The 26024-nt window shown below is 37.6% G+C and overlaps 3 protein-coding genes and 1 non-coding gene across 5 annotated transcripts; 2 read left to right on the top strand and 2 right to left on the bottom strand.

Annotated features, from left to right (window-relative positions):
* The first annotated feature begins 1528 nt into the window (after window positions 1-1528).
* LOC114287236 (uncharacterized) lies at window positions 1529-2305 on the top strand. Its single transcript, XM_028230512.2, has one exon. It carries the CDS (start codon window positions 1529-1531, stop codon window positions 2303-2305), a length of 777 nt encoding a protein of 258 aa, XP_028086313.2.
* Window positions 2306-2341: 36 nt separating this feature from the next.
* On the top strand, window positions 2342-5129 carry LOC145791267 (uncharacterized). Its single transcript, XM_082871611.1, has 2 exons — window positions 2342-2470; window positions 4578-5129. The coding sequence occupies exons 1-2, from the start codon at window positions 2342-2344 to the stop codon at window positions 5127-5129; spliced, it is 681 nt and encodes a 226-aa protein (XP_082727737.1).
* A 5536-nt stretch (window positions 5130-10665) lies between these two features.
* On the bottom strand, window positions 10666-10739 carry TRNAT-AGU (transfer RNA threonine (anticodon AGU)). The gene has a single exon. It is a non-coding gene; the product is annotated as a tRNA-Thr (tRNA).
* Window positions 10740-13302: 2563 nt separating this feature from the next.
* On the bottom strand, window positions 13303-21326 carry LOC114287244 (tlg2p-like protein a). Of its 2 annotated transcripts, none has more exons than XM_028230521.2 (8): window positions 20810-21326; window positions 16813-17089; window positions 16102-16191; window positions 15792-15875; window positions 14305-14382; window positions 14139-14204; window positions 13973-14053; window positions 13303-13841 (listed from the first exon to the last, which is right to left on the bottom strand). In XM_028230521.2, the coding sequence occupies exons 1-8, from the start codon at window positions 21010-21012 to the stop codon at window positions 13734-13736; spliced, it is 987 nt and encodes a 328-aa protein (XP_028086322.2). In that variant the 5' UTR covers window positions 21013-21326; the 3' UTR covers window positions 13303-13733. The 2 variants fall into 2 exon arrangements, with proteins under 2 accessions (XP_028086322.2, XP_028086323.2); XM_028230522.2 differs by having other exon boundaries at window positions 16813-17086; window positions 20810-21245.
* Window positions 21327-26024: the final 4698 nt, after the last annotated feature.

The raw sequence follows: 26024 nt of genomic DNA, 5'->3' as shown, positions 1-26024 counted from the left end.
CCCACTAAAATGTGTCTAATACATGCAAGAATGAGGTGCTCATTTGAAAGGCCATGAAATGAGTTGTTCTACACACGCAAGAAGAACATCTAATATGGCAAAACCAGCTCTGGAGAGAGCTTATGCAGGTCCTAAAACTCACCAAAAAGGGCCTGAACCAAGCTTGGGATGCATGCAAATATAGGCTCCTTTGTAAGGTCAAAAATGCAAGTAAACAAGACAATAAGGAGAGGGAATGGCCCTCTCCTTCTTAGGACCTCAAAACATCATCCCCACCACTGAAATCCAACACAAAAATGAGGCCAAACATGGCCTAAGAGGGGGTAGACAACCCCAAACACAAAAGTGGTCTGAAACAAACTTCAAAATGAGCTCAAAATAAGACTTTTTTCAGTTTATGACAAAGCTCGAAAATTCTTGCAAGTATGGATAAAAGATGAAGCAAAATAAAGACCAAAATAGGTAAAGTGTGTTACCCTTGTAGTTCCAGCAAAACCAGCAGCTTTGAGACCAAAAAATTAGACTTTCAACCTCTGAAATTGGCCTCCAAGGACCTTAGATGAATGGTGGAGGTGTGTGGCTATGAGGTGTGGTGCAAAGGGGTCAAGAACCAACACTTTTGGAGCTCAAAATATGGAGATAGAGAGAGATACAACTCTTGTGCCTTAGACCATTTTTTTTTCAACCCTTGCAATGGAAGAGGATCTCTTCTTTTATAGAGGAACAAAGGTCCAAGCTTCTCAGCAAAGGGGTCAAGCTTCTCTTAGAAGCTTATAGCAAAAGGGCCAAGCTTCTTAAGAAAGCTAGAGCAAAGGGGTCAAGCTTCCTCAAGAAGCTAAGCAAAGGGTTCAAGCTTCTCTACGAAGCCAAAACAAAAGGGTCAAGCTTCTTGGAGAAGTTAAAAAGGTCCAAGCTTCTTGGAGAAGCTAAAACAAAGATTCAAAAGGTTCAAGCTTCCTCAAGAAGCTAAAACCAAGGGTTCAAAAGGTTCAAACTTCCTCAAGAAGCTAAAACAAGGGTTCAAAAGGTTCAAACCTCCTCAAGAAAAGGTCTCGGCCAGAAAAAGTGGCCGATTGATCAAAACAATGGCCAGCCGACCAAAAACATTGCCGACCGGCCAACACTTTTGGCCAGTAGGAAGAAAACAGGGCCGATGGCCTCAGGCCATGGCCAGTGAGGTGTGGGGATGGCCAACAAGCTATTTCCCACCCTCAGAAGCAAAACAACAAGTGTTTGGTGCAAAACCAAACACAAAACAAACAAGTCGAGAGGTCTTGAGGCAAGGCGCGTAGCCGAAACCTCCAAGAACTCAAGACGAACACAAACATAGGTGATCATCGAGTGTTCAAACGATGACGTCTAAGTCTTGAGGACGGTCAAAAATTGGGTGTCTACAACACCGAGGGATTACAGTGAATGAAGTGAATAAGTCCAAATCCCACGAAGCCGTTGTGACTGTATCAAAGAGCCAATCTATCGAATCCTGGAAAAGATCAAGAGAGAGCCCTTCTTTGTTTAGCTGCCGAAAATGTTGGTAGATCCAGCTCGGCGCAATCAGAAGCTCAGATGCACCTACCACCAAGACAGGGGGCACATGACTCAGAACTGCAGAGCACTGAAGCAACACTTGGAAGATCTAGTGGCAGCCGGGCACCTAAGGGTTTGCATTGATCAGGATAAGGAAGTGACCGAACTGGGGAACCCGCCACTAGAACCGAATGTCGAGCACCCACCTCGGTTGATAATAAATGTGATCCATGGAACAGCGACTCAGGAATCTGATGAGGCACTGAAAGAAGAGATCACTAAGGCTGTGCAAATTCAGAGGGTCGTGTTAGTGGAGCCTGCATCGAAAAAGGTACGTACAATACCTAAATCCCCCTTGTGCATTGTTTCATTTACTAGCAAAGATTTAGAAGGCATACAACACCCACATACTGATGCACTGATTATAACTGTGGGAATTGGGAAACGATTTGACATAAAACGAGTCCTAGTAGATCAAGGCAGTGCAGCAGACATATTGTATTATGATTTGTTCAGAAAGCTTGGTCTCTCCGAGCAGCACCTCACCCCAGTGACAGCCCTGTTGGTCAGTTTCAATTCACAACCAGAATGGCCGCTTGGCAGAATAGTATTGCCAGTCGTGGCGGGAACAAAAACCCTCCAGATAGAGTTCTTGGTTATTAATACACCATCTCCTTACAACGCCATACTTGGCCGCCCATGGATTCATCAAATGGAGGCAGTCCCTTCAACCTACCACCAGCTCATCCGTTTCCCAACGGAACATGGAGTAGAGTAGATCTCAGGGGATCAAGTTGCGTCCAAACATTGCTTCATGGCAGCATTAAAGGCAAAGCAGCTCTGTAATCGGGTACATACGGTAGAAGTGGCCGAACAGCCAGTCTTGGAAGATGTAGGGGGAACCCCAGAGGAAAAGATGGTAGAGGATTTGGAGAAAGTCTTGGTAAAAGAAGACGACCTAGAAAAATACTTCCTTATCGGTACCTCGCTAGGCGCTGATGAGAAACTTTAGCTGCTGGAACTGCTGAGGGAAAATATGGAGGTATTCGCATGGTCAGCATATGATACTCCAGGGTTGGACCTAGAATTTGCTTGCCACAAGCTCAACGTCAACCCTTCAGCTCGGCCCACTGTGCAAAAAAATCGGAGATCCTCAGTCGAGCACACCGAAGCAGTAATTGCCGAAGTTGAAAAACTCCTGGCTTCAGGAGCAATCAGGAGCTACAGAAACTAGCCGGAATGGCGGCCGCACTGAATCGGTTTATTAGCAAATCCTCAGATCGGATGAAGCCCTTATTCTAGCTTTTGAGGAAAAAGACAGCATTTGAATGGAATAGCGAATGTACCGAAGCATTGTAGAGTCCCAAAAGATACCTCAACACACCTCCTCTACTATCCACTCTAGAGCCAGGAGAGGAGCTGTACCTCTATCTAGCAGTCTCGGATCATGCCGTAAGGGCAGTGTTAATTCGAGAAGTTAACAAGGAACAGAGGCCTGTATACTACGTTAGCAAGACTTTACTAGACGCCGAGACACGGTATCTACCATTGGAAAAGTTAGCTTACGCGCTGCTTATCGCTTCGAGAAAATTACAACATTACTTCCAGAGGCATACCATTAACGTCCTCACTGAATTCCTCCTCAGATCTGTGTTCAGCTGAGCCGATTTCTCTGGCCGAACAGCAAAGTGGGCGGTAGAACTTGGTGAGTTTGACATTCGGTATCAACCCAGGACAGCAATTAAGGCTTAGGTCTTAGCGAACTTTGTCGCAGAATTTGCTCTCATCCAGAGTACCGAACTGGGGGATCCGAGTTTGGCACAGGTGCCATGCACCACCGAACAGGTAAAACCCTGTGCTTCGGAAGCATGGAAACTCTTTATTGGAATCATCTAGCAGCTCTATGTTGATGGATCATCCAATAACCGAGGCTCAGGGGCAGGAGTAGTACTTATTTCACCAGAAGGGTTTATCTGGGAACAGGCTCTCAGGCTCGGTTGAAAGGCTTCAAACAACGAGGCCGAGTACGCAGCGTTATTGACTGGCTTACGTAGCACCGAACACTTCAGTGCAGAACAACTTCTTGTTTTCAGTGATTCACAACTAGTGGTAAACCAGCTTTTTGGGGTCTATGAATCACGAGATGAAAGAATGGCTATGTACATAGGCAAGGCCAAGGATCTGCTCAGAAAATTTCAATCCATACGAGTGGAACGAATCAGTCGGGACAAAAACAGCCACGCTGATGCTCTGGCATGCCTCAGCTCATCAGTGGATACAAAGGATGCCAGAAAAGTTTGGGTTGACTTTGTGCCAGAACCAAGTATTGCATCTCCAGTCCTCTGTAACAACTTAGAGCCGAGCTGGATGGATCCAATATTTGCTTTTCTAAAATCTAGTACTCTCCCCGAAGACAAAAAGGAAACCAACAAAATCAGACACAAGTCAGCTCGGTTTTGGATCTCACTATTCGGGAAGCTATACAGACGCTCCTATCTCGGCCCTTATCTTCTATGTGTGCATCCAAATCTGGTCGAGAATGTTTTCTACGAAATTCACGATGGGATTTGTGGATGCCACGTTGGCGGAAGGTCGCTGGCGCACCGAGCCCTCACTCACGGGTATTGGTGGCCACGGATGCAACAAGATGCTCAGCAGTACGTACAGAAATGTAACAAATGTTAGAGGTTTGCTCCGCTCATTCATCAGCCAGCCAAAACTCTCACTTCACTTACCAGCCCATGGCCCTTTGCGTAATGGGGTCAGTATATTGTCGGACCATTGGCGCGAGGCACTGGGAACATGCGATTCTTCATTGCTGCAACCGACTATTTCACTAAGTGGGTTGAAGTTGAGGCGCTGGCAAGTATCAAAGAGGCAGACACAAAGCAGTTTGTTTTGAGGAATGTGGTGGTGCGTTTGGCATTCTGTGGATACTAATTGCGGATAATGGAACACAGTTCGATGGTAAGGTCTTCGGAAAGTTTTGTGCCGACCTCAGAATCGAGTATAGGAACTCCTCTCCAAGGTACCCATAGAGTAATGGACAGGCAGAAGCGTCAAACAAAACCATCATCAACGGAGTAAAGAAGCGGCTTGAACATGCAAAAGGCAAATGGGTTGAAGAGTTACCCCACGTATCATGGGCCTACCGAACCATAACACGACGTTCGACGGGGGAAACACCTTACTCCCTAACTTATGGAATGGAGACCATCATCCCACTCGAAGTAGGTCTCCTAACCCTTCGGTCTGAATTATTTGAGAGCTCCAGTAACGAGGAAGCTATTGCACAAGCACTAGATATGGCAGAGGGCCGAAGAGAAGCAGCGCTGATCAGACTTGAAGCGTATCAGCAGCAGCTCATCAGAAGTTTCAATCAAAAAGTTTTCCTAAGACAATTTACACCTGGGGAACTGGTTTTGAGGAAAGTTATGGACCATAAAAGGGTACCAGGCGAGGGCAAACTTGGGCCTAACTGGGAGGGCCTGTACAAAGTCACAGTCGCTATTGGAAACGGAGCTTACTACCTAGAGGATCTGAAAGGAAGAGCCATACCTCGACCCTGGAATATAGCAAATCTCAAGAAATACTATCAATAGAATTATCCCCTACCTTCTCTATCAGAATGTAAAGGCATTTAACTGTTGACCAATGCAAATGCTTCTCCACTTCTTTCAAATTTATCAAATTCTTGTAATTAGCTTTGATGTTTATCAAACGGAATTAGCCTTGGTTCTTACCAAACGGAATTAGCTTTGATGCTTATCAAGCGGAATTAGCTTTGGTTCTTACCAAACAGAATTAGCTTTGATGTTTATCAAACGGAACTAGCTTTGGTCCTCACCAAACGGAATTAGCTTTGATGTTTATCAAATGGAACTAGCTTTGGTCCTCACCAAACGGAATTAGCTTTGATGTTTATCAAACGGAATCAACTTTGGTCTTCACCCAAATGGACTTAGTTTCAGAACGACTGGACGGAATATGAATTTGGTTAGCACTCAAACATGCTAAGTGGTATTACTTGGTGGAATAATGTTTGGCAACTAAATTGGACTTTAGCCAAGTGGAATTGCTTGGTGGAAACCACACTAATATATCTTAAGTAAACGTCTTTGAATACACAGAACTCCTTAAGTACCAATACGTCAACACTTCAGTACTGACTCAAACAAGCAGAGTTGGAAAAAGCATGACCAGGTTTTGTCAAGAGTAAACTTCCAGCATTAGTCTTACTCAACTCCAGGTGGGGGCAAACAATTGTTTTTTCAAAACCAACCTGGACTTGAGTAAGACACATCTTCATGCCTTTATCGCATTCAAATGCTCTTATGCTATCAAAGTTGCAACAGACTTAAGCAGTTCTACCCAAGGGCACAATCTTCAGTGCCGATCTTACTTAGCTCCAGGTGGGGGCAAACAATTATTTTTTAGAAGAACCAACCTGGACCTAAGTAAAACCCACTTACGAACTCAAGCATAGCCATACCACATATCCGTTAGCCACACTAAGCATCAGTTCGGCCCCGAGGTCCTAACAGTCTCGACCGGGGCCAAACAGTTCAAAGCCACACCGAGCATCAGTTTAGCCCCGAGGCCCCAACAACGCTCAGCCGGGGGCAAGCAGTACAGAATCAAACAGAGCATCCATTTGAAAGCAGTACAGAACCAGACCGAGCATCTATTCGGCCCCGAGGTCCCAATAGTGCTCAGGCGGGGGTAGGCAGTATAGAAAACATTCAGACATAAAAGCCAAACAGCATCGAATTGCAAGGTCAAAGAGAAAATTCTACCATCCAACAAAAGGCGCAAATGGCCCCATAACTAGCAGCAAAGAAAACAAAAGAGAAAAGAAAAATTGTCTTGGCAAGTGCAGAAAGAAAGCTCGTCATGGAGACCGAGCCACAATACATCAAAACAGAAAAGCAAAAAGTTCAAATCCTTTCAACATCAATTTTCATTAACAGAGGGCAACTCAAGAGCAGCATCAACAATTTTGTCCAGGCCGTCTGCGGGAGGACAAGTAGAGGCAGCTCCAACTTCCTGAGAAGTAGAAGCCTCCTTAACCACATCCCCTACGCTTTGGTCCCCAGGGTTTCAATCCCTTCAACATCCATCGTTTCAGCGACAACATTACTGTCCTGGGTCTTGTTTGCAGTATCAGCTTCTGGGAAAACTTCGGCTGGAAGGATAGCAGGGATGGAAACAGTCTTCGAACCCAAAGACCTTGAAAGAACGGGGGCATCCTGAAACAGGGAAAAGCTTTCAGGAACCAGCGCAGCAGCCAAAGCACTCGTCCAACCCTTTAGGAAGAGCTTGTCTCGCAGCACTAGCACCTCTTCCTTGTAGGCAACCCCAGCTTCATCCCAATCCTGTTGCCAGTGTTTGGCTTCCAGCGTAGAACGCTGGCAGCCATCGTGGCAATAACGGCCTCTAGTTCGGCCACCTTCCCCTCGAGTTGAGCCTGTGTCCCAATAGCAGCCTCCTTCGATTTTTTAGCTGAAGCGACAATCTTGTTCAAACGAAATGTTTCCCTCTCCGCAGTTCGGCGTCCTTCCTTCTCTGTCTCCAAGCTTACCGTCAGTCTCTCAGCGTTCATTGCGGCCTCTAGCACGGCCTTTTCTAGCTCTTCAGCACGGGTAATGGACAGATGCATTCTCTGGATACACTGCAAAGGACAACGAAGAATTAAGAGAAAATGAGACAACAATACAACAATGAAGACAAGTAAAACGAGAAAACACTTACAGCAGTCATCATCTGAAAGGTCCCCTTCAGGATTGGAATATCACGGGGCCCATTATGGTTAGCCATGTCAACTGGCAACAACAAAAACTTAGTCAAATCAAAGGCAAAATCTTGTGAAGCGACAACTGAATCAGAAGTGGAAATGGGCCTTCCCTCATACGACATTGGCGGCTCCCATTTCTCAAAAGTCTCATCCTCAGTAGGATCCTCAGAAGCTTCCCCCACCACTGCTTTGCCAGCCTCTCTTCTTCTCTTTTTGGCTCGCGTAGTGACCGAAGCTGAGGGCTCGGTAGCAGTCGCAGGGGTCCTAGAAGCTCCCACCTCCATCTTTACTTCCATGAGGCTCTTCGCCTCGGTCTTTTCCAAAGGGGTTTCCAATGCATCGGAGGCTCCGAAAGCCTCGGCCTCTAAATCCACCAACACCCTTCTCTTCGCCACAGACCCGCCCCCTGCGAAACTGGAGGCAGGGGAGGGCGCTTTCTCAAAAAGTACACCTTGACTCCTGCGACGGTTCGTGACCAAAGGAGTGAGAAACGTGTCGGTCTCGGTATCAGAATCCATAATGGCAGCAGCGAGCCTCGCCTTCTTTGGAATAATGGAACGGTAAGTAAACTGGTATTCCAATAACTAGGGTGCAGATCTCTTTTTATACCTCAAGGCCGCTTTTATGGCTTCAGCGTTCTCTCGGTTCAGTCTTCGTTGGAAACGAGAGGCCTCTGCAAAAAAAAAAGAAGTGATCCACCAGAGCAACATCCAAAATAAAGTAAGAAGTACAAAAGGCATTAGAAGGAGAGGCCCGAACCTGGGTAGCCGTCTTTTTGGGGCATCCTCTCAAACTGAAACTCAGTTCCGACGGGGAACTCTTAGTTTCCACCAACTTGTAAGAAATCATCGTTGTGTTTATCCGAATCAGGCAACCCAGTAACCAAATGGCAATCAAATGAGCGAACACGCAAGTAATACGTGCTGTGGTCTTTGTTATGAGAAAGAGTATAACAACCTAAGATATCCCATATGTCAAGGTTCAAACCCAATCTTCTATTGAGGGCAGATGCGCCACAAACAACATGAAAAAGGTTCACAGATACTTGCATTGGGGTTAACTGGACTTGATGCAAAAATCGGCATACCAACGGGTCAAGAGGAAACCAAACCCCTCCTTCGACTATGGCCGCGATGGGAAAAGCGACGGTATTCCTCGTGCCCATACGCTTGGCGTCCACTTTCATCAACGAAAAGGTAACGTCGTTGGGAATATTGTAGTCCAGGCGGAACATAGCCATGGCCTCGGGGATATCAACCAGTGAACGGAACTTCCCCATTCAACAAACCTAATGGGACAGAGGTAGGACTCAGATAACAGAGTATAGAACACAGACAGCGAGTGGGCCAAACAAGATGATTAAGACAAAAAGAGGCAAGAGAAGAAAAATCACAAGAGGACTTACAGAGATTAGAACAGTGGTAGTAGAGCAAGATCTGCGGCAAAAAAGTCTGAGCAGGGCACCAAAGAGACTGGTTCAGAGGAACGAGAAAAGTTATTTCTCTCTCTTTGAAACTCTCTAGAGGAACGAAAAAGCAGACAAAGGGATTTGTATTGACAGCCAGAGCATTAATTGCACTAACCGGCGCGCAGGTACACGGAGCACGACCTTCTGTATGGAATCGACGCACTATCCCTGCACACTTATTTCACATCGCCACGTGTCACCATGAAAGGACGCATGCAGGGATTGTGTGTCAGGATTGAATCGTCACCAAGGCCGAACTGAGAAACAACCGAAACAACACGTCGCTTGAGAAACAGAACAATAGCTCCACCCAAGGGGAACCTTAGCGTGAGCTAGGGGGCAAATGAAGGGGCTAAATATGAAATGGGTCGGGTCCAAGCCTTGGGTCAGTCCAAGCCTTGGGCCAGCCCAATCCACTGAAGTCTGAATCCAAGTGGGCTGGATGAGTATATAGGCAAACCAATTGAGCCCAACTTCATGATCAACAGTCTACCCAAGTCCTCAAGCACTTGGGCCCAACCCGCAGTGGAAAGGCTAGTCCAGCCGTAGTGCTGGGCTAGGTCGAGCTGTGAAACTGAACCTTTGGGTCGAACAGAAAATAGGCCGAGCTCATACGAAGATATCCAAATAAGATCAGCCCATCTCCACGAATGATCCTGTAAAAGGCCGAGACAAGGCATAATGATACCGAGCTGAGGCGCATCGGTACCGAGCTGAGGAAACCTCGCAGGGAAACGTGGAAGTTATGAATGTGTGCATGTGCAAATTGCCACCTCAGCTGGTCCCCTACACTTAGAATCACGGAAGTTGTTAAACCAAAGGAATGTGGTTTGTTATCAGCATGACTACAATGAGTATATGCGTTCAATGACAACTACCAGGTGGTCCCCCACCCTGAGCAATGCTAAAAGGACACCTGGCAGCATCTAAGCTCCGTGAACCCACCTTGAGAAGCAAGTAAGGAACACTATATGTACAACATGAACTTCACATGGAAGGTAACTGAACAATTCGAAGTAAAACTACAACTCTCTTTACACTTCTTCTCCGATCGCTAATTCCCACACTGGAGGGGTTATCCGACCAACCCTGGCCGGGCAGCTGTAACGGTGCTTCCTGTGGCAGGAACCTCAGTCCTTGGATAGTCCAACCGAGTGCATGGCCCCGATCCACTTTCATCTAGTGCGAAATCCGGTACGCACACTTAGTGAGTGGTGTTACAAATTCAGTTTTGCTATTAGTGTAATCATACAGGATTATCTATTTTTAAAATTCTTGTCACATACCTCTAATGCACTTTCAATGACACAATTATGCGTTAAAATTTTATATATTTTGAGATTTTTAATATGTTATGTGGTTCACAATAGATATGTAATAAAGTAGTAATTTGACACATATCCTGGGTGGTTTGAATGTCATGAATTGATGAGCTTTCTTATCTTCAATGTTCCACAATTGTTCGTATACATCTCTCATCATAAATTTAGCATTTTTACATTTTATATGAATTTAAACTCTATATTTTATTAACTCATTTAGACACAAGAGTGGCAGAGATTAGTAAATTAAGTATGCCGTGTGTATGCAATGGAAGAAAATTTAAGTTTGCTAAGCATAACTATTTCATTTGGAAGTGGTTACTCGGTTCCAAAAGTTTAAATTATTAGCATTGAAAAGCCAATATTAATATGAGAGCTATATTGTATATGTAAAAGAAGAAACAACAAAAAATAATTCAAAACAGAAAAATAAAAATTGTTTAAGAATTTCAGTGTTTGAAATTCTAGGAACCGTATTGTTATGATTATTAAATTAGATTAGTTTTTTTTTATAAATAATTCCTTTTCTTTTAATGAAAAACACATAAGAAATATGCTCTCGTTGAGAGTCGAACTCAAGACCTCCCGCTTACTAAACGGGTGCTCTAACCAACTGAGCTACGAGAGCTTACCGTACAAGTATTATTCATTAAATAATATATTATAGTAATTTGGAAACCCATCGCTACTAGAAATTGTGTGTATTTTATATCTCATTTTCTATTCATTATTATATACTCACATCACATAGACTCCGTACCCATACATGAGTACCTGTACAAAAATGCGAAGATTGTATGAGGTATTAACATATCGCTATGTCACATGTGATGTGATCGAAAATTTATCAAGTAGTTATTGATTATTTTTGGTCATGTTTGTTTGGGCGGACTGAATTAGCATTCTCATGACTAATAGTCTTGGGATTACGAATTCGTTGGATTATGTATCCTATCTTAACTAATAGTGAAGTTTAAAATAATTAGTCCGTACTTCAATTGTTTAATCAAACATCGGATTAGTAATTTTATTGGACTATTAGTCCAATCCCAAGCTCATGTCCACCCAAACAAACATGACCTTAGGGTATGATTATGTGGTGTTTTAAGGTGTTATAATTGGTAGAAAAAATAGAACTCATGATTTTGTATCGGGTAATTAAGTAACATGAGAAGATAAGTGTATAATAATTAGTGAATGAATATGAACACATGGTACTCTAGAAATATTGGATAGTTTTCAAATTTATCTAATATATCTTTTAGCAAGTTATACAATCTTAAGGGCTTCTTTTGGAAATTAGTTAAAAATTAGGTTTGTTGGCTAAAAATATACATACAAAGAAAATTAATGTTAAAAAATGTTTATTTCATATATTCTTAATTTTTTTTTTCTAAAGATTTTTTAAGGTGACTAAAATAGGCTTTTTATTGAGAAATATATTTATTAAATGAGCTAAAGTTTTTTTAGTCAATAAATTGAATTTTATGCCATTATACTAAAGATAAGTAAATCAATCAATAATATATAATTAAAATAAATAAATTTTTAATATTTAAGCATAACACAAATAAATAATAATAATATTAATATATGCCAACAATTACGAATATTGTAGTAAAGTCCAACTTAAGGTTAAACACAATCGATACAAATAAAATCAACTCATGTAAAATCCAACCCAAGTTTCTAGTATTTCGTTCGTCTACTTTCCTTTGACCAATATGAAATAAAGTTTACTGCAATAGATTAATTAGGTGAAAACATGTCAATGTAAATAAAATTTTATATAATATATAGGAGGATTTGGTCAAAATCTCCACATAATAAAATTTTAATGTAATTGTAAAAAAATTTCCTTAAAAAGTCCAACACATACCATTATTATCAAAATATTAAATTTTAAAATAATATAACTTTTGATCTAGATGTTAATTTTTTAAAAAATTAATATTTTTAGAATTCTCTCATCAAGATCTATCAAATAAAATCTATGTCGATTACGAAATTCTTAAAAAAAAAAATTATTATTGCCGAAATTAATGTATACAATAACATGTTATTCTGTTTGATAATAACATGTTACGCTGTCTCACAAAAACATGTTATTCTAGTTTACAGTAATTTGTTACTCTGTCAATATTGTCCAAAAAAAAAGGATATTTAACTTCGTGCTTGCACAATTATGTACGTCTTCTTTAGGAGGTTTATGAAGTAAAATAAATTGAACTATCATTTTCATTAAGCTATGGTTCAATAGAAGAATGTTAACTAAATTTTCCTAATATATATAGGTTCAATTTTTAAGTTGATTCAGTTTAGAGCATCTCCAACCCTGAACTTCTTTTGTCATCAAATCCGATGAAAAAAATGATGCTATCCTCAATTTGATACCACTAGCTCCAATGCTTCACTTTTTATCAAATTTGCTCCGGGGACAACCGGTTGGTCTGGTTGACCAGTAAGAGGATTTTTTTTTTTTTGAACTGTTTGAACCCTGTGGTGGTCGACCGGTAAAGAATTTTTTTTTTTTTTAACTGTTTGAACTTTTTTTTTGAACTGTTTAAATCTTTTGGTGGTCGACCGGTTGATCAATCGGCCGGTCAACCGGCTGGTCGACCGGTTCGTCTCCCCCAACGGTCATGCATAGTGTTTTGGTGAAATGCGAAGCCTGTCCTCACTTTGGTGAAACGTTTGGTGAATTCTCGATTTGATATCAATTTGTTGAAACCGTTGGAGCTTCAAACAGTGCTTTTTTCACCAAATTTCAAATTTGATGACAGGTTTGGTGAAGCGTTGGAGATGGTCTTAGACGAGGCTTGAACAAAGAACAAATCCAATCCGAGTTGACAAGTTTGAAGTCCCAGAGCTGAACCAGTGCTCAGAAACCGAGCCAACCCAGTCCAGAGAGGTCAAATTGGTTTGGTTCTTCGGTTTACTCCGACTATTTTGTGCACCCGTAGTTCATACCTACCTACACACCTGTGCAACCCAATTCTATCTTATTACGAAACAGATCTAAGAACAGAATTGAAGTCATATGCAGGATCTGATTGTGACAAAATTTGAAATAATCAACTCAACATTTACCAGAAATAGCAGTCACTGATATTTGAAGTCAAACTTAACATTGAAAAGCATCCAACAATCTGAAATGACAGAAATTTCCTTGTATACAATGTGCCGGTGAATTTGAGCTCCTAAAATAGGATAACATTCCATTTTATTTCAAGAAAGAATACAAAATATTTAAGTTTATCGCCTCATAAAAATGAGCATTTGTGACAAAATAACAAAGTCACCTGGGGTTGGGGTAATTCTAATGAATTCACACCCGGTCTATCGGCAAAAGACCCTCCTCACTTAGCCAAATTACAATAAATGCTCTATACATGGACCCATAGTAGTCACAAGTAATACACCGGCATGTAAATTTTGAATGTAATAAAAAATTTGAAGAAGAAGAAAATTAATCTAGTGTATCTACCTGGGGCAATTCAAAATCCCCCGTTCTTCCAAAATGAAGGACGTGTGCCAGCATGTCTCGGCATGTTAAATTTGAAGAGAAGAATCTCACAAACAAACACTTGAAGCAAGATTTATAAAGAAGTGTGTTTCCCAATCACAAAAATATTTCCTTGAGAATTAAGAGGACCAACATAACGAAGCACATGATAATGAGAATTGTAGCACACTTCACCATCCCCCCTTGTTTCTGTGTTCTCTCTGCCTGTAAATACCAATGACGCCCGACACAACATTGCCACGGGAAATAATATGAGAGAGTGAGGGGAACAAGAACTTAGCAGAAATTTTAACATACAATTATATACAATGGTGAAAAGAGGAGGAGAAGAGGACCTTCTGCAGCTGTTTAAAGCCCTCCTCGACTGATGCTGCAACATTCTGAATGTTGTAATCTATCCTATCAACAATAGTGCCCTGTTTGGAAGCATAAATTCAGTTTGTGACCTTAAAATCTTTGAGGAAGTTCCTGATCCAATAGAAAGGATGCATAATTTCTAACCTGGTCAATGATGAGCACTGATAGATCCTTCATAATCTGAGCAAGGTCATTTACTGATTCCACAACCTACCAATACCAAAACCAAAACAAGGAAGAAAAGAAATTAAAAATTCATTTGGCCAACTGAAAATGAAAGCATTACAGTGATGCAAGAGCTTTCACTTACCTGCTGTATCTCTCTCTCCCTTTCTGCGGTGAATGCCTCACTTTTCCTTAGTTTAGCCATTTGATGCTCATTAAACCCCTAATAAATAATTTGCAAGAATAATGTTAAAGCTACGCTGGGAATATATTTTTTTTTAAATTTGTGTATGTCAAAGTTTAATATTGATGAAGGGACGAGAAACCTCCCAAAAGTTTGTCACAATAAGCCACCCCATTCCAGCCAACCCCAAGACCTAAAGAAGAAAAGGGAACAAATGTACACGCAAGCCACACAAAACGCAGTTTCTAGAGTCACTTCGATTTCAAGAATTCAATCAGCAATCACAACCCAGTCGGGAAGATATGCTTTGCTCAAACACCAAAATAACAAAAAAATAAAAAATGTGAAATCCAAGTATTTGTTCACAATCTAGAATCCCTTCTATGTATGAGTAGGGCTGCACGTTACGCTGATTGAACCCGAACAGCCTGAACCCAGACAGACCTTTTTCCAGGATTGGACATGTTCTTTCAAAAATCAGACCAGGCTAGGGCTCAGGCTCTGTGTGTGTGTGTGACCTCATCCCGAATTGAATTTGGGCAAGCCTGGCAGAGATAGTGGCTAACCGGAGCCTGGTCTATATGCGTATTTGTGTTTAAGCATATCCTATAAAAATATAATTTCCTTTGTTTTCTTCTGATACATACGATTTATTTAGAAATTTAAATTCTAATTTAAAAAGCTACATTGTGTTGCATCAAGTGTTCCTCCTACTACTAGCAACCACCGCAAGTCTTTCAACGGTAGCAAAGAACTTCAAACTTTATCCAACTTCTTTTCAAGTCCACTCTGTATGTGTGTGCATGCACGTGTATGTGCATTCATGTATGAGTTAGCAATATGTACATATATATAGGGCATGTTACGAGCATTAACTAATTTCTTGAAGTTTTTTAATCAATCCATTAGTCCATGGTTTTTCCTTTTTCCAGATCTGGATCTTCTATTGAAGATTGTGACATATTCAGGCAACTAGAGTTCATAAGTTGGGCTCAGGCTGGACTTGATTTGGTGTACTTCATGCTTGAGTCTCTCTGCATGGCCGATAATGGGCAAGCCCATCAGGTTGGGTCTGATCAGATTAGAACCCCAGATCAATCAAACCCACCCAAGCCTATTTAAAGATGGACTGTTCAATTACCCAACAATACTGACCAAGGAACAAAAAAGTACCCATTAAACAGTTTGTTGTTAAAAAAAAACGTAGCTCGCTACTTAACTATATAATGCTTTAATTCTTAATAAAACCCCAAAAAAATTATTGCAAAAATCTTCATATCATGGATTTCTGACCCATGTAGTCTACATTAACAATTTGATTCATCTTGCTGATCAAGCAGTAAATTCAGTAGATTCTCCATATCATGCATGTATTCATAATTTTATATGTACATACATATGAAGAAAGAGATAAAGTATTACACATGGGAAGTAGAAAATCAGCTTACTATGTCATCAAATTCGTCATCTTCTCTTCGGGAATTATATCCATTTAAGTTCATTTCTATGTCTACCCCATCTGGTTCGGGACCCTACATCACAAGGCAATATTAGAAAAAGTTTGCAGGCATCCACTTCCTGACAAATTAACAAAAGCAGAGCATGGTAAACCAGCGGGGTAAATCATGCAAGGCAAAGCAATTCCAAATGCCAGAAAGAAGAGAAATGTGTCACATTAAGCTGTAAAGTACAAAGCCAAAACATGGTCCTAATAAACTCTGTTATCAGAAAAATGGAATAGAAAAATTATGTGCAGACCTCTTTCTGTTGCCGCAGGCGTTTCAAATAAGTTGACTGTTTCTTGCGAAGTTCCATCGAAAGGCTCTGCAGGTCAGTGGCGAGAGAGCGCTGGAAAGGAAACATTGAAACAGCTTATCAGAATCACCCATCTTTTGAGGAGATACAAGCTGACAGAACATAATAAATGTCATCATGCACAACTCTAGAAATCACCCCAGCTTAGGACAACAAACGATAAAACTTTCTGCAATCATTAACTTTGATAAAGTTAAATGGAAATTTCCCAGCATGAGAGCAACAGTTCAACAAAAGAGAAAAGATGACCTTTTGCCTGATTTCCCATTATCACTGAAAAGGTGGAAAGAAAAATGAACAACCAGATGCCTATAAACCTTTATATAGTATAGATGCCAAACTGCATTAAAGGGGGAGCAATCAGTGAAAGGCAACCGTTCAACCATTCAAGTTGAACAAAAAAATCAGAGTAAATGTCTTTATTAAGTACGAAAATTCCTTACTGCAAGGAAAAAAATTAAGCCCGCAGGTGTAGTGATTTTTAGTGGCAGGAGAGGGGGGATCTTAATGAACCATTGAAGCATTTATTAGAAAAAAAGTGACAAACCTTTAGCACAAAAATAAATTCTCAAAGAAAGTCAAAGTTTATCATACTGTAACAAGTAACAAGTTGTACCAAAGGCAACATTATGACCAGCAGCTACCAAGTCATACCTGCACATTTTTCCTAATATTTGAATCCTCAGTAGGCCCGCCAGCAGAGAGTCTCTGTAATCTCTTCTCTGATTTTTTTAAAAGACCAGTTATCTCCTGAGTAAGAGCCTCAATTCTGCATTGATCTTCTTTACCATCTCCAAATGAGGGCATTAAAGCCTTGGCATGAGCCTTGGATAGCTCACCTATTTTCACCCGCACACGTTGCACATTTGCTGCTATTTCTTCAGACACATCGACCCAAGCAGGAGGTAGACCCACTGTCAGTGCACCTCTACTGCAGCAAACAACCAAATATTTGACTCTAACCAGGGAGAAATCCATACACTTCCTTATTACAGAACGAGAGTGCATACAAAGTAAAAATAAAAGGAGACAGTTCCACATAATCAGAAAGCCCACTAAACAACCTGTTTTCATTTATTGAGATCTGACACTGTAATTAGGGTATTGATGAGCCACTTTTGGAGCACAACATTCTATTCTACTGCTTTAATTTATAGTGTTAAAACAACAACTTTTTTTTTTTTTTTTCTTTTCAAAAAAGTAAATTGTATTAGAAAAAACACCAAAACCAGATGAGATGATCCGGTACACCAATAATAGATCAACAGCTATATCACTATATCTCTACAGGAATTTACAATTCCCCAAAAACTCTGAGAGAGAGAGAGAGAGAGAGAGAGAATTGAAGCAAGAGGCTCTAAAGCTTCAAACATTCATCTGAGAGAAGAGATGTTAAATAATTGGGTACTTGAGGTGATTGCAGTATTATAAACGTAGTACTGAAGATAATAGCATGATGAAAGACGTGATGGGGGGTGAAAGAGTGGGATGAATGAAGTTTGCATGGAAACAATGGGGGACTTAGATTGGATGGTGACAATATGGTGATAAAACAAGATAAGTATAGTTGGATGATGCACATTGATGGAAATGTGTGTTGAGGTTGGCAAGCATAACTGTGCCCGGATCGTGATGAAAGGCATGGTGATCTAAAATGTGAGACAACAATAAAGAGTTATATTTCTGATCATTGTATTTTCCTCCACCTCTCAGTGGCAGAGCCAAGAAATTAATCTAAAGAGAAAACTATAGTTTAAGGTCCTTGGCTTACCTTAATTGACTCCTAGGGCCCTAAATCAGTCATAATACTTACTCCTAAAATTGCAGGCTTGCAGCTGCAATGAGTTATAGTCTTTAGTATGCAAAGGATTGTTTTTTTCTCTTCCCCTTCTTCCTCATATTTCATTTATTTGGTTTAGAGATTTCAGTATGTTATTGTTTAGATGTTTCAGGTGTGTATAGGTTTAGAGTTGTCCTTTTTTATTTGATTTTTGTGATCTTAGTTTACACACAATTATGTTCAACAGTGCAAACAACTTCATCGACAAGAGAGAGAGAGAGAGAGAGAGATGCAACTACAGAGCTGTTTCAGAGGTATTCAGTGTATGCTTATCAAGGATAATTGATGAAGCATTAAATCTGGTTTAGGAAGCTGCATTGCAGAATTACAACAATCTACAAATCTTGATAAACCAATCAGAGAAGAAACCATATTACTGCCAATGAAGGAATTGAGGTGGATTGATAAAAGGAAACTGTATTTGCTGCTTGAGAAGAACAAGGGAGGACTATAAGTATACAGAGAAATAGCATTTTGGTAAGAGAAGAAATGTTCTACAAATTATTTTACTCCACAAAACTTCAAGACAAAATATAAATACTATATTTTAAAAATAGAAGGGGCTTCACTTGAAATAAACATTTCAAAGGACCAAATTGCAAGATTTTTTTTGAAAAAAAAAAAGAGAAAAAATTAGGGCCTGAAAATGATCTAGAGTGAGCATATAGAAATTTTGAGGAGAGCAAATCAGAAAGGTTTTCTATAAATAAAAGAAAAGGTGCAATTTTTTAATAGAGGGGGCCTAGAGTGTTGGGCAACTAAGAAACAACAAGTGCATAAAATGTGTTTAGTTGAGATGAGAAATGCTTGGATAGATGTGTGGTAGCACAGAAAAGATAGAATTTAAAATGAATATATCCATGAAATGGGAGGAGTAGCACCTATTGAAGATAAATTAAGAGAGAACATGTTAAGATGGTTTGGTTATGTACAACGAATACTAGGGGAGGGGAAGAAATAAGTTAACATGGGATGCAATAGTGATAAAATATATAAATTTATTTAATTTTACTAGAGCATATAGCTCTTGATAGAGCTGAATAAAGAAAAAAGATTCATGAAGCCGACCCCATTTGATTGGGACACAAGGCTTGGTTTGGTTTGGTTTGGTTTGGGGAGGTACCCCCTTCATGCTCTATGTAAATCTGCAACTACCCCTGGTCAACTTCTTCGACCTCCAAATGTATCAACTTCTTATGCCAAGATACCTATCATCATGCTTCATACGCCATATTGTATCAGTATCGCCATACCTTCCATGACTTTTCAAACATCTCCTTACTTTCAACCAACCAAAACCATCTCTTCAAACTTACCATCTCATTCCCTTATTGACCCATACATCCAAGTTACCACACCTTGCATTCCCTTATGCCACCCATTCATCCAAGTTGGCACACCTTGCATCATGTTGTGTACTCTTAGCATCCTCTCCTTTCAGTATAGACAAACCAATCCCAATCAATCATCCAAACCTAAGTAATTATGTAAAAGGATACAAGAACAACCACAAAGACACATTGTCAATGAATAAGATAGAAGCCCAAGTTAAACCTTATGTCCTAATCAGGTGGGATCGGCTACATGGAGCATTTTCTTCATTCCATTTTGTGAATGACTATATTCTCTGTTATATTAAATAAATTAATACTCCCTCCGTCCCAAAATAATGGTCCCTTTTGGGGAATCTAACTTTTTTTGGTAGTACAATTATTGCATTTGAAAAAAGTTGATTTTCCAAAATTACCCTTTTGATAGTACATTTTTAGGGAATATCAATGTCATAATTGTACTTTTTATATTGTTTATTAATTTAAAAGAAGGGCAAAATAGGAAATTTACATTATTTTTGTACTTGATTTTTGAAGAGGGACTAATATTTTGGGACAATGAAAAATGGAATAAGGGACTAATATTTTGGGACGGAGGGAGTATCCTTTTTTTTACCACCACATCCCATGTTAGTTTATGTCTTTCCCTTCCCTTAACATTTCCATTTACAATGATCATATCACTCTACAATTGAATTTACCTATCTTCATTGAACATGACCAACTCATCTTAGCATATACTCTCTCAACTTATCTTCAATCAATACTACTCCTAACATTTCACGAATAAATCCAATTCTAATTAATTCTTTTCTAGTCTTACCCTCATCTCAGCTATACTCTGTTTATGAACATTTTGTTTTTCATTGCCTCACATTTTGTCTTGCAAAACATCATTGGTCTTACAACTGTTTTATAAACTTTTTGTTCCAATCCTCTAACATCTTGATCATTATTAATAATCAACGTAGGTAATGAAAATGTTCACTTTTTTTGTTTATATGTTTAATTTTCAATCTTTACTTCGTCACTATTTATACTTCTATTGCTACTAAAACTACATTTCATGTGTTTAATTTTAATTTACAAATATTCAACTCTTTTGACACGAGTACTTCTCCCAATAATTCTAATTTACTGGTGATTAATCCATTAGTTTCATCCACTCTAACAATATCAATTGCAAAAGACGGAAACTCAAATGCACAATCTATACTATTATATAAAGCCCACAACTCATTTTGGTGTGAATTGTCACTTTTTTTCATCCCCAAATTGCCCCTGTACACTCATAGTTTGATTTTGAATTCCAAATTTCGACAAATGTTCTTTTCTTTCTTCTACATTCAATTGGTTAATTTTGATAGCGCGCCCATCGATTGTTCACACCGTCTAGTATGCATACATGAATGCGACAGGTAGATACAAATATGTGCATATATACATAGAGAGAGAGAGAGAGAGAGAGAGAGAGATGTACCTGGAGGCTCCGGGATCCTCTGTACTGAGAGGAGCATAAGAGCGATTGGGATTAAGAAGCGAAGAGGTCGACAATTCGATCACAGGGCCTCCAGAATTCGAGGAGGGAGATGAAAAGGACGTGGAAGAACCCGAAGGAACACGAACGCTCTTCAGTGCATCTCTGTACTTCCTATACAAGATTGTCCGATTCCTCGACGCCATTTTTGATCCAAAACACCAAAAGTCAAAAACCAACACCAAGTATTCTGTGTAGATCTGAAAACGATCTGGTAAAAAATCGAATTGTCATCGTTAGTTAGGTCCAAATATGTTCAGAAAAGCTGGGGTTTGTTGATTGAGAAGCGAATGGTGGTGATGAAGAAAAGAAAGAGCAGTGAGAAAAAAGAATTGTGATTGGTCGGAGATCTGGGGAGGGTGACAGTGCCGGTGAAGTTGGAGAGCGGCCACTGCGGGGGTTATTTTAGCTCTGGGTGTTGGGTGGGGTCCACTTTAATGGCTCGGGGAGTTGGTTATTTGACTAGATTTTAGTTTGTCTTGTGTTTAAAAAAAAAAATGTTAAATTTTTTTATAATTAAATATAATATTTATGAAAAAAAATTAAAATAATTATGAATTTAATGTGATATTTTATTTTATTAATTATTTTAAATTTTTAAAATTTTTAATACATTTTAGCCCAAAAAATTTTTAAAAAAAAAATCCAAACACCCCCAGTCTGTGGGTCCTTCGTGGGGCTAAAATTAAGTGATTATTCAGTACTTTGAGAATACATTTATATAATACTTTATGATAGTATAATTGGTAGAAAAGGGTGTCTGGTGTAGCTTTTAAAACACATTATAAATTATAACTTAACAGATTATAGATTATGACTTTAATCAGAGACTGTCATGTAATTTTTTGTTGAATAAGTTGTAAAATAACTTTTTATTATGTAATCTCTTTTTTGTCCTTTATAACATATAAAAATTGTCATTTTTTCATTTTCTTCGTTTTAAATTTATAAAAAAAATATTTCATTAATGAAGTTAATATAATTAGTATCAATTAATATAAAAATTGATACATTTCATTACAACAATTGTTATTTCATTTTTTTTTCCCATTTAATTGAAGTTATTTCATTTTTTTTTCATTAATATCAATTAGGAACGGTTTTTTTTTTATTACAATACAAAATAATTTTATGTTATAAAATTCTTTTAATAGAAGTTATTTAAAATAAATAAATTGATATCAATATTAATTGAAATAAAATTGTGCAATTTATTTCTTTATTTAAATTGTGCAATTGTGCAATTTATATCAATAATTGTGAAATAAATTGTGTAATTTATTTAATGGATATAAATTGCACAATTTTATTTCAATATTAATTGAAATATTTTTTTAAAAATAAAATGGAAGTTAATTGAAATAAATTATATTTTTTTCTTTTTTTTCATTACAATTTTGCAAAACCCTAGATCTGAGGAGTCGTCGCCACTGTCGATGGTCTGCAAGATGCCCTCTCTCAACTTATCCATCTCCTCCACCACCACCACCAAAAACCCTAGATCTGAGGAGCTTGTTGTCGCGATCTGGTCTTGAGGGTTTGAATGATGGCAGATTGCGTTGACGATCATGGTGATTGCACCGGTTGTAGAAAGAGTATGAGAGAAAGAGAAAGACATCGCAGTGGTGGTTGAGTGCGATGGCGGCGATACGACCGAAAATCACTGGAAATCGGAGAGAGAGAGAGAGAGAAGAAAGGCACAACGGCAAACAGAGAGAGAGAGCTTCACTGGAAATCGCCTATCTCTCTCTTTCTCAGAGTGAATAGTGATATCTTTGTGGTTTGTACAATGATAATTTGGTAATACTTCAAATTAGTGAAGGGCATTTAAGTAATTTTGACCCTTTTCCGCTTAAGCTAAAAATTTGAAGCACCTTGGAGCAGCTTCTCAAATTCAACGTATTTGTCCTACGGAAAAAGCTGATACAAGTTTAAGTTTAAGCTGATAAAAGTCTAACAAACAATTTGCTTTTGCTTTTCTTAAGCTAAAAACTATAAGTTGGGTTAAATAATCTAGAACAAACACCCCCAAGATATAGTATTAATTATTTGTATTGAGTAATTAAAAAACATAATAAATAGTGATTGCAGATAGAATTTAACCACGTGATATTCTGAAATTATTTTATAATTTTCTGCAAAACTGTTGTTCTGTTTTTACATGTCAAAAAAAAAAAAAAAACCTTTTCTATTTTCGGAGCATTCATAATTGTTAAGTCACATAAAAATAAATATATATATATATATTATCTTCTTTTATGTTTGGTAATTTTTAAAATTTTACTTTTATCTACTTTAGTCTTTATATTTCAATTTTTTTTTTAATTTACGCGTAAAGTTATTTTTTGTTGAAAATTATACAAAAAATATCACTTTAACTATCACATAATATAAAATATGTTATTATATTAAATTTGTATTTGTGTTAAAGGTGCGAGTTATATAATAAAATATTTTTATACCAAATGATTTTCAATGTCATTTTCTGTCTAATTTTATATATAAATTAACTTTTAGAACAAATTAGGAAAAACTTAAAATATTAAGGGCCAAAGCCAAAAAATTACCAAATATAAAAGGAAAAAGGGTAATTTATCTATAAAAAAATTATGAAAAATTTTAAATTTTGGTAAGAAATTGAAAATATTTTTTTTCCTTTCCAACTCAAATTCATGAATGATTCATATTTCAAATACTTCTTCCTTTTTCTTTCTAAAACTTCTACACAAATTCATGATTCAGCCACATTTTTTCTATTTTTTTTTAAATTCATATTCAAATTCTTAAATATAATACAATAACCGCAACTATTTTAAATTTTTTATTTTATAATATTCACAATTATCAAATCATATGAAAATTTTAAAATATAAAAGTCTTCATACATAATTTAATTACTGTAAATATAAAATAAACATTAAAAACAAATAATTGGATGTCCTTGTTACAAGTTAAAGGGAGTGTTTTTTTGAACTGAGTTTAAGGGAGTGTTTGGTGTGGATTTTTTCACCCAACTTATAGATTTTTTAGCTTCTAAAAAGTTAAATTTGACTACTTGTTATATATTCTGCAAAACAACTTAAGCATATTTAAAAACAAATAATTGGATGTCCTTGTTACAAGTTGAAGGAAGTGTTTGGTGTGAATTTTTTCACTCAACTTATAAGGTTTTGTTTGGTAATTATATATTTTAATCAAAAAGTTATATAAATTATTCTATCATTTTTTTTCACATCTTTTTATGAAAAGATAAAAAAATTACTAAAATTATTTGCTCCGTTAAATTGGACTTTTTGTTCCATTATTTTGAGAAATTGATAAAAAATTGACTTTTGGCTTTTTACCAACCTTTTTGGTTTTTTTGGAAGTGATTTGGGAAGTTGGTAAAAAGTTGGCATTTTGCTTTTTAGTTTAACATTTATTTATGGTGTCAAATCAAATTACAATGGCCAAAATACCCTTACCCAACATAACAGATTTATTTTTTTATTTTTTTTCATAGGTCCTAATTTGTAATTTTATGGCTGCGTTTTTGGCACTTGTCAAATAACTTTTCTGCCGTTTTTAACAACCATATTTTTTGACAAAATATCTAAAAACGTGACTTTTTACTATGTTCCCCAAAATGACACATATTCTAAAAAACAACTTAAGCTTATATATCAGCTTTTTTTAGTAGGAAAAAAAATCTGATTACAAGAATCAGCCAAATAGCCACCTCTGATTCACCGTTTATGCAGTGGGTCTTCTAATTTATTAAAATATTCATACCTTTTTCAAATATTTACAATTATACCATTATGTATACACAGAAAGCTTAGGGTTTGAAAACAGGCTAATTTAGTAACTTTTTGGCTATTTGGCTAAAAAAATAGGTAAAAAAAACTTATATATTTGGGATGACTTTTTGGCTAATTACAAAAAGTAGAGAGAAAAGAGAATCTTTGACTTTTTTGTATGAGTTGTTGGCTTTTTGGCTAAAAAGGTAACTTTTTGACTTTTTGGCTAAAAAGGTAAGTCCCCAAACGGGGTAGTTGTGTTTCAAACACTTTTCCATCCACTCATTTGAGTGTGGTATTTGTTTTGAACTTTTAAATTATAACTTTATATTTACTTTTGAGACGTCTAAGCTGATTGATCGGAATAATGTTCGGTTTTTTATTTCATGGGCACATGTTATTTTTATATTGTAAATAAAGAATATTTTTAGATATTTTTAAATTTTTATATGAGTTTTGAATAGAATTTTGGATTGTGTGTTTAGTTATGACTTGCAAATTTTTGAATTAAATAACTTTTCTAATTTCAAAAACTCAAAACTCTCTTCAAAACTTTTTTCAAAACTCATAATCAAACAAATTATTCACACTCAAATCATAATTTTAAAACTCACAAACTCAAAATGCAACTCTATTTTCAAATCATATTTAAAAAACTTAATCAAACACTACCTAAAATTTTCAGTAGCAACGAAGAACTCTCCAGCAGTAATAAAGCAACAAGAACTCCAGTCTGGTTTGGTTTAACTCTCAAAATATAATTTTTGAAAAAAAATTCTAAAATTTTGTTTGGTTGATTTTTTTTTTAATTTTTTTTAAAAAAATCACTTTATCTCTCATATACATTAATTAATCATTTTTTTCTCACACACACATTTACTTAACTACAACAAAATATTAAATCATTTAAAGTTCCCAAACTTCAAAACTATTTTCAAAATATATAACCAAAAAATAAAAAAAAATTAATTTTCTCCTCAAATTATTTTTAAAAATTTATCTCAAAATACAAACCAAACGCACCCACCATCTCTCTCTCTCTGTTCGCTCTTTTCTTCTCTGGACTTGGAAAAAATTGTGGGTATGGGTTGACTGGGGAGGACTTCTTAGGTTGTCGGTAGGGCTGCAAACGAGATGAGCCGAGCCGAGCCGAGCCTTAGTATGTTTGGGCTTGTTTATTAAGATTTTAACGAACTCGAACTCGAGTTGAATAAAAAATTAACGAACCGAGCTCAAGCCGAGTTGACTTAAGCTCGACTCGAGCTCGAGCCTGTTCACGAGCCTTAACGAGCAAAAAAAATTATAAATTCATACCTACATGTGAGACTAAAGTTACAATTAAAACTTTGATTATACAATTATATATACAATATATATAA

The sequence above is a fragment of the Camellia sinensis genome, chromosome 5 (assembly GCF_055761805.1).
Source record: "Camellia sinensis isolate YWXY chromosome 5, ASM5576180v1, whole genome shotgun sequence".
Classification (NCBI taxonomy): domain Eukaryota; kingdom Viridiplantae; phylum Streptophyta; class Magnoliopsida; order Ericales; family Theaceae; genus Camellia; species Camellia sinensis.
This window is presented reverse-complemented; position numbering and strand designations above follow the sequence as displayed.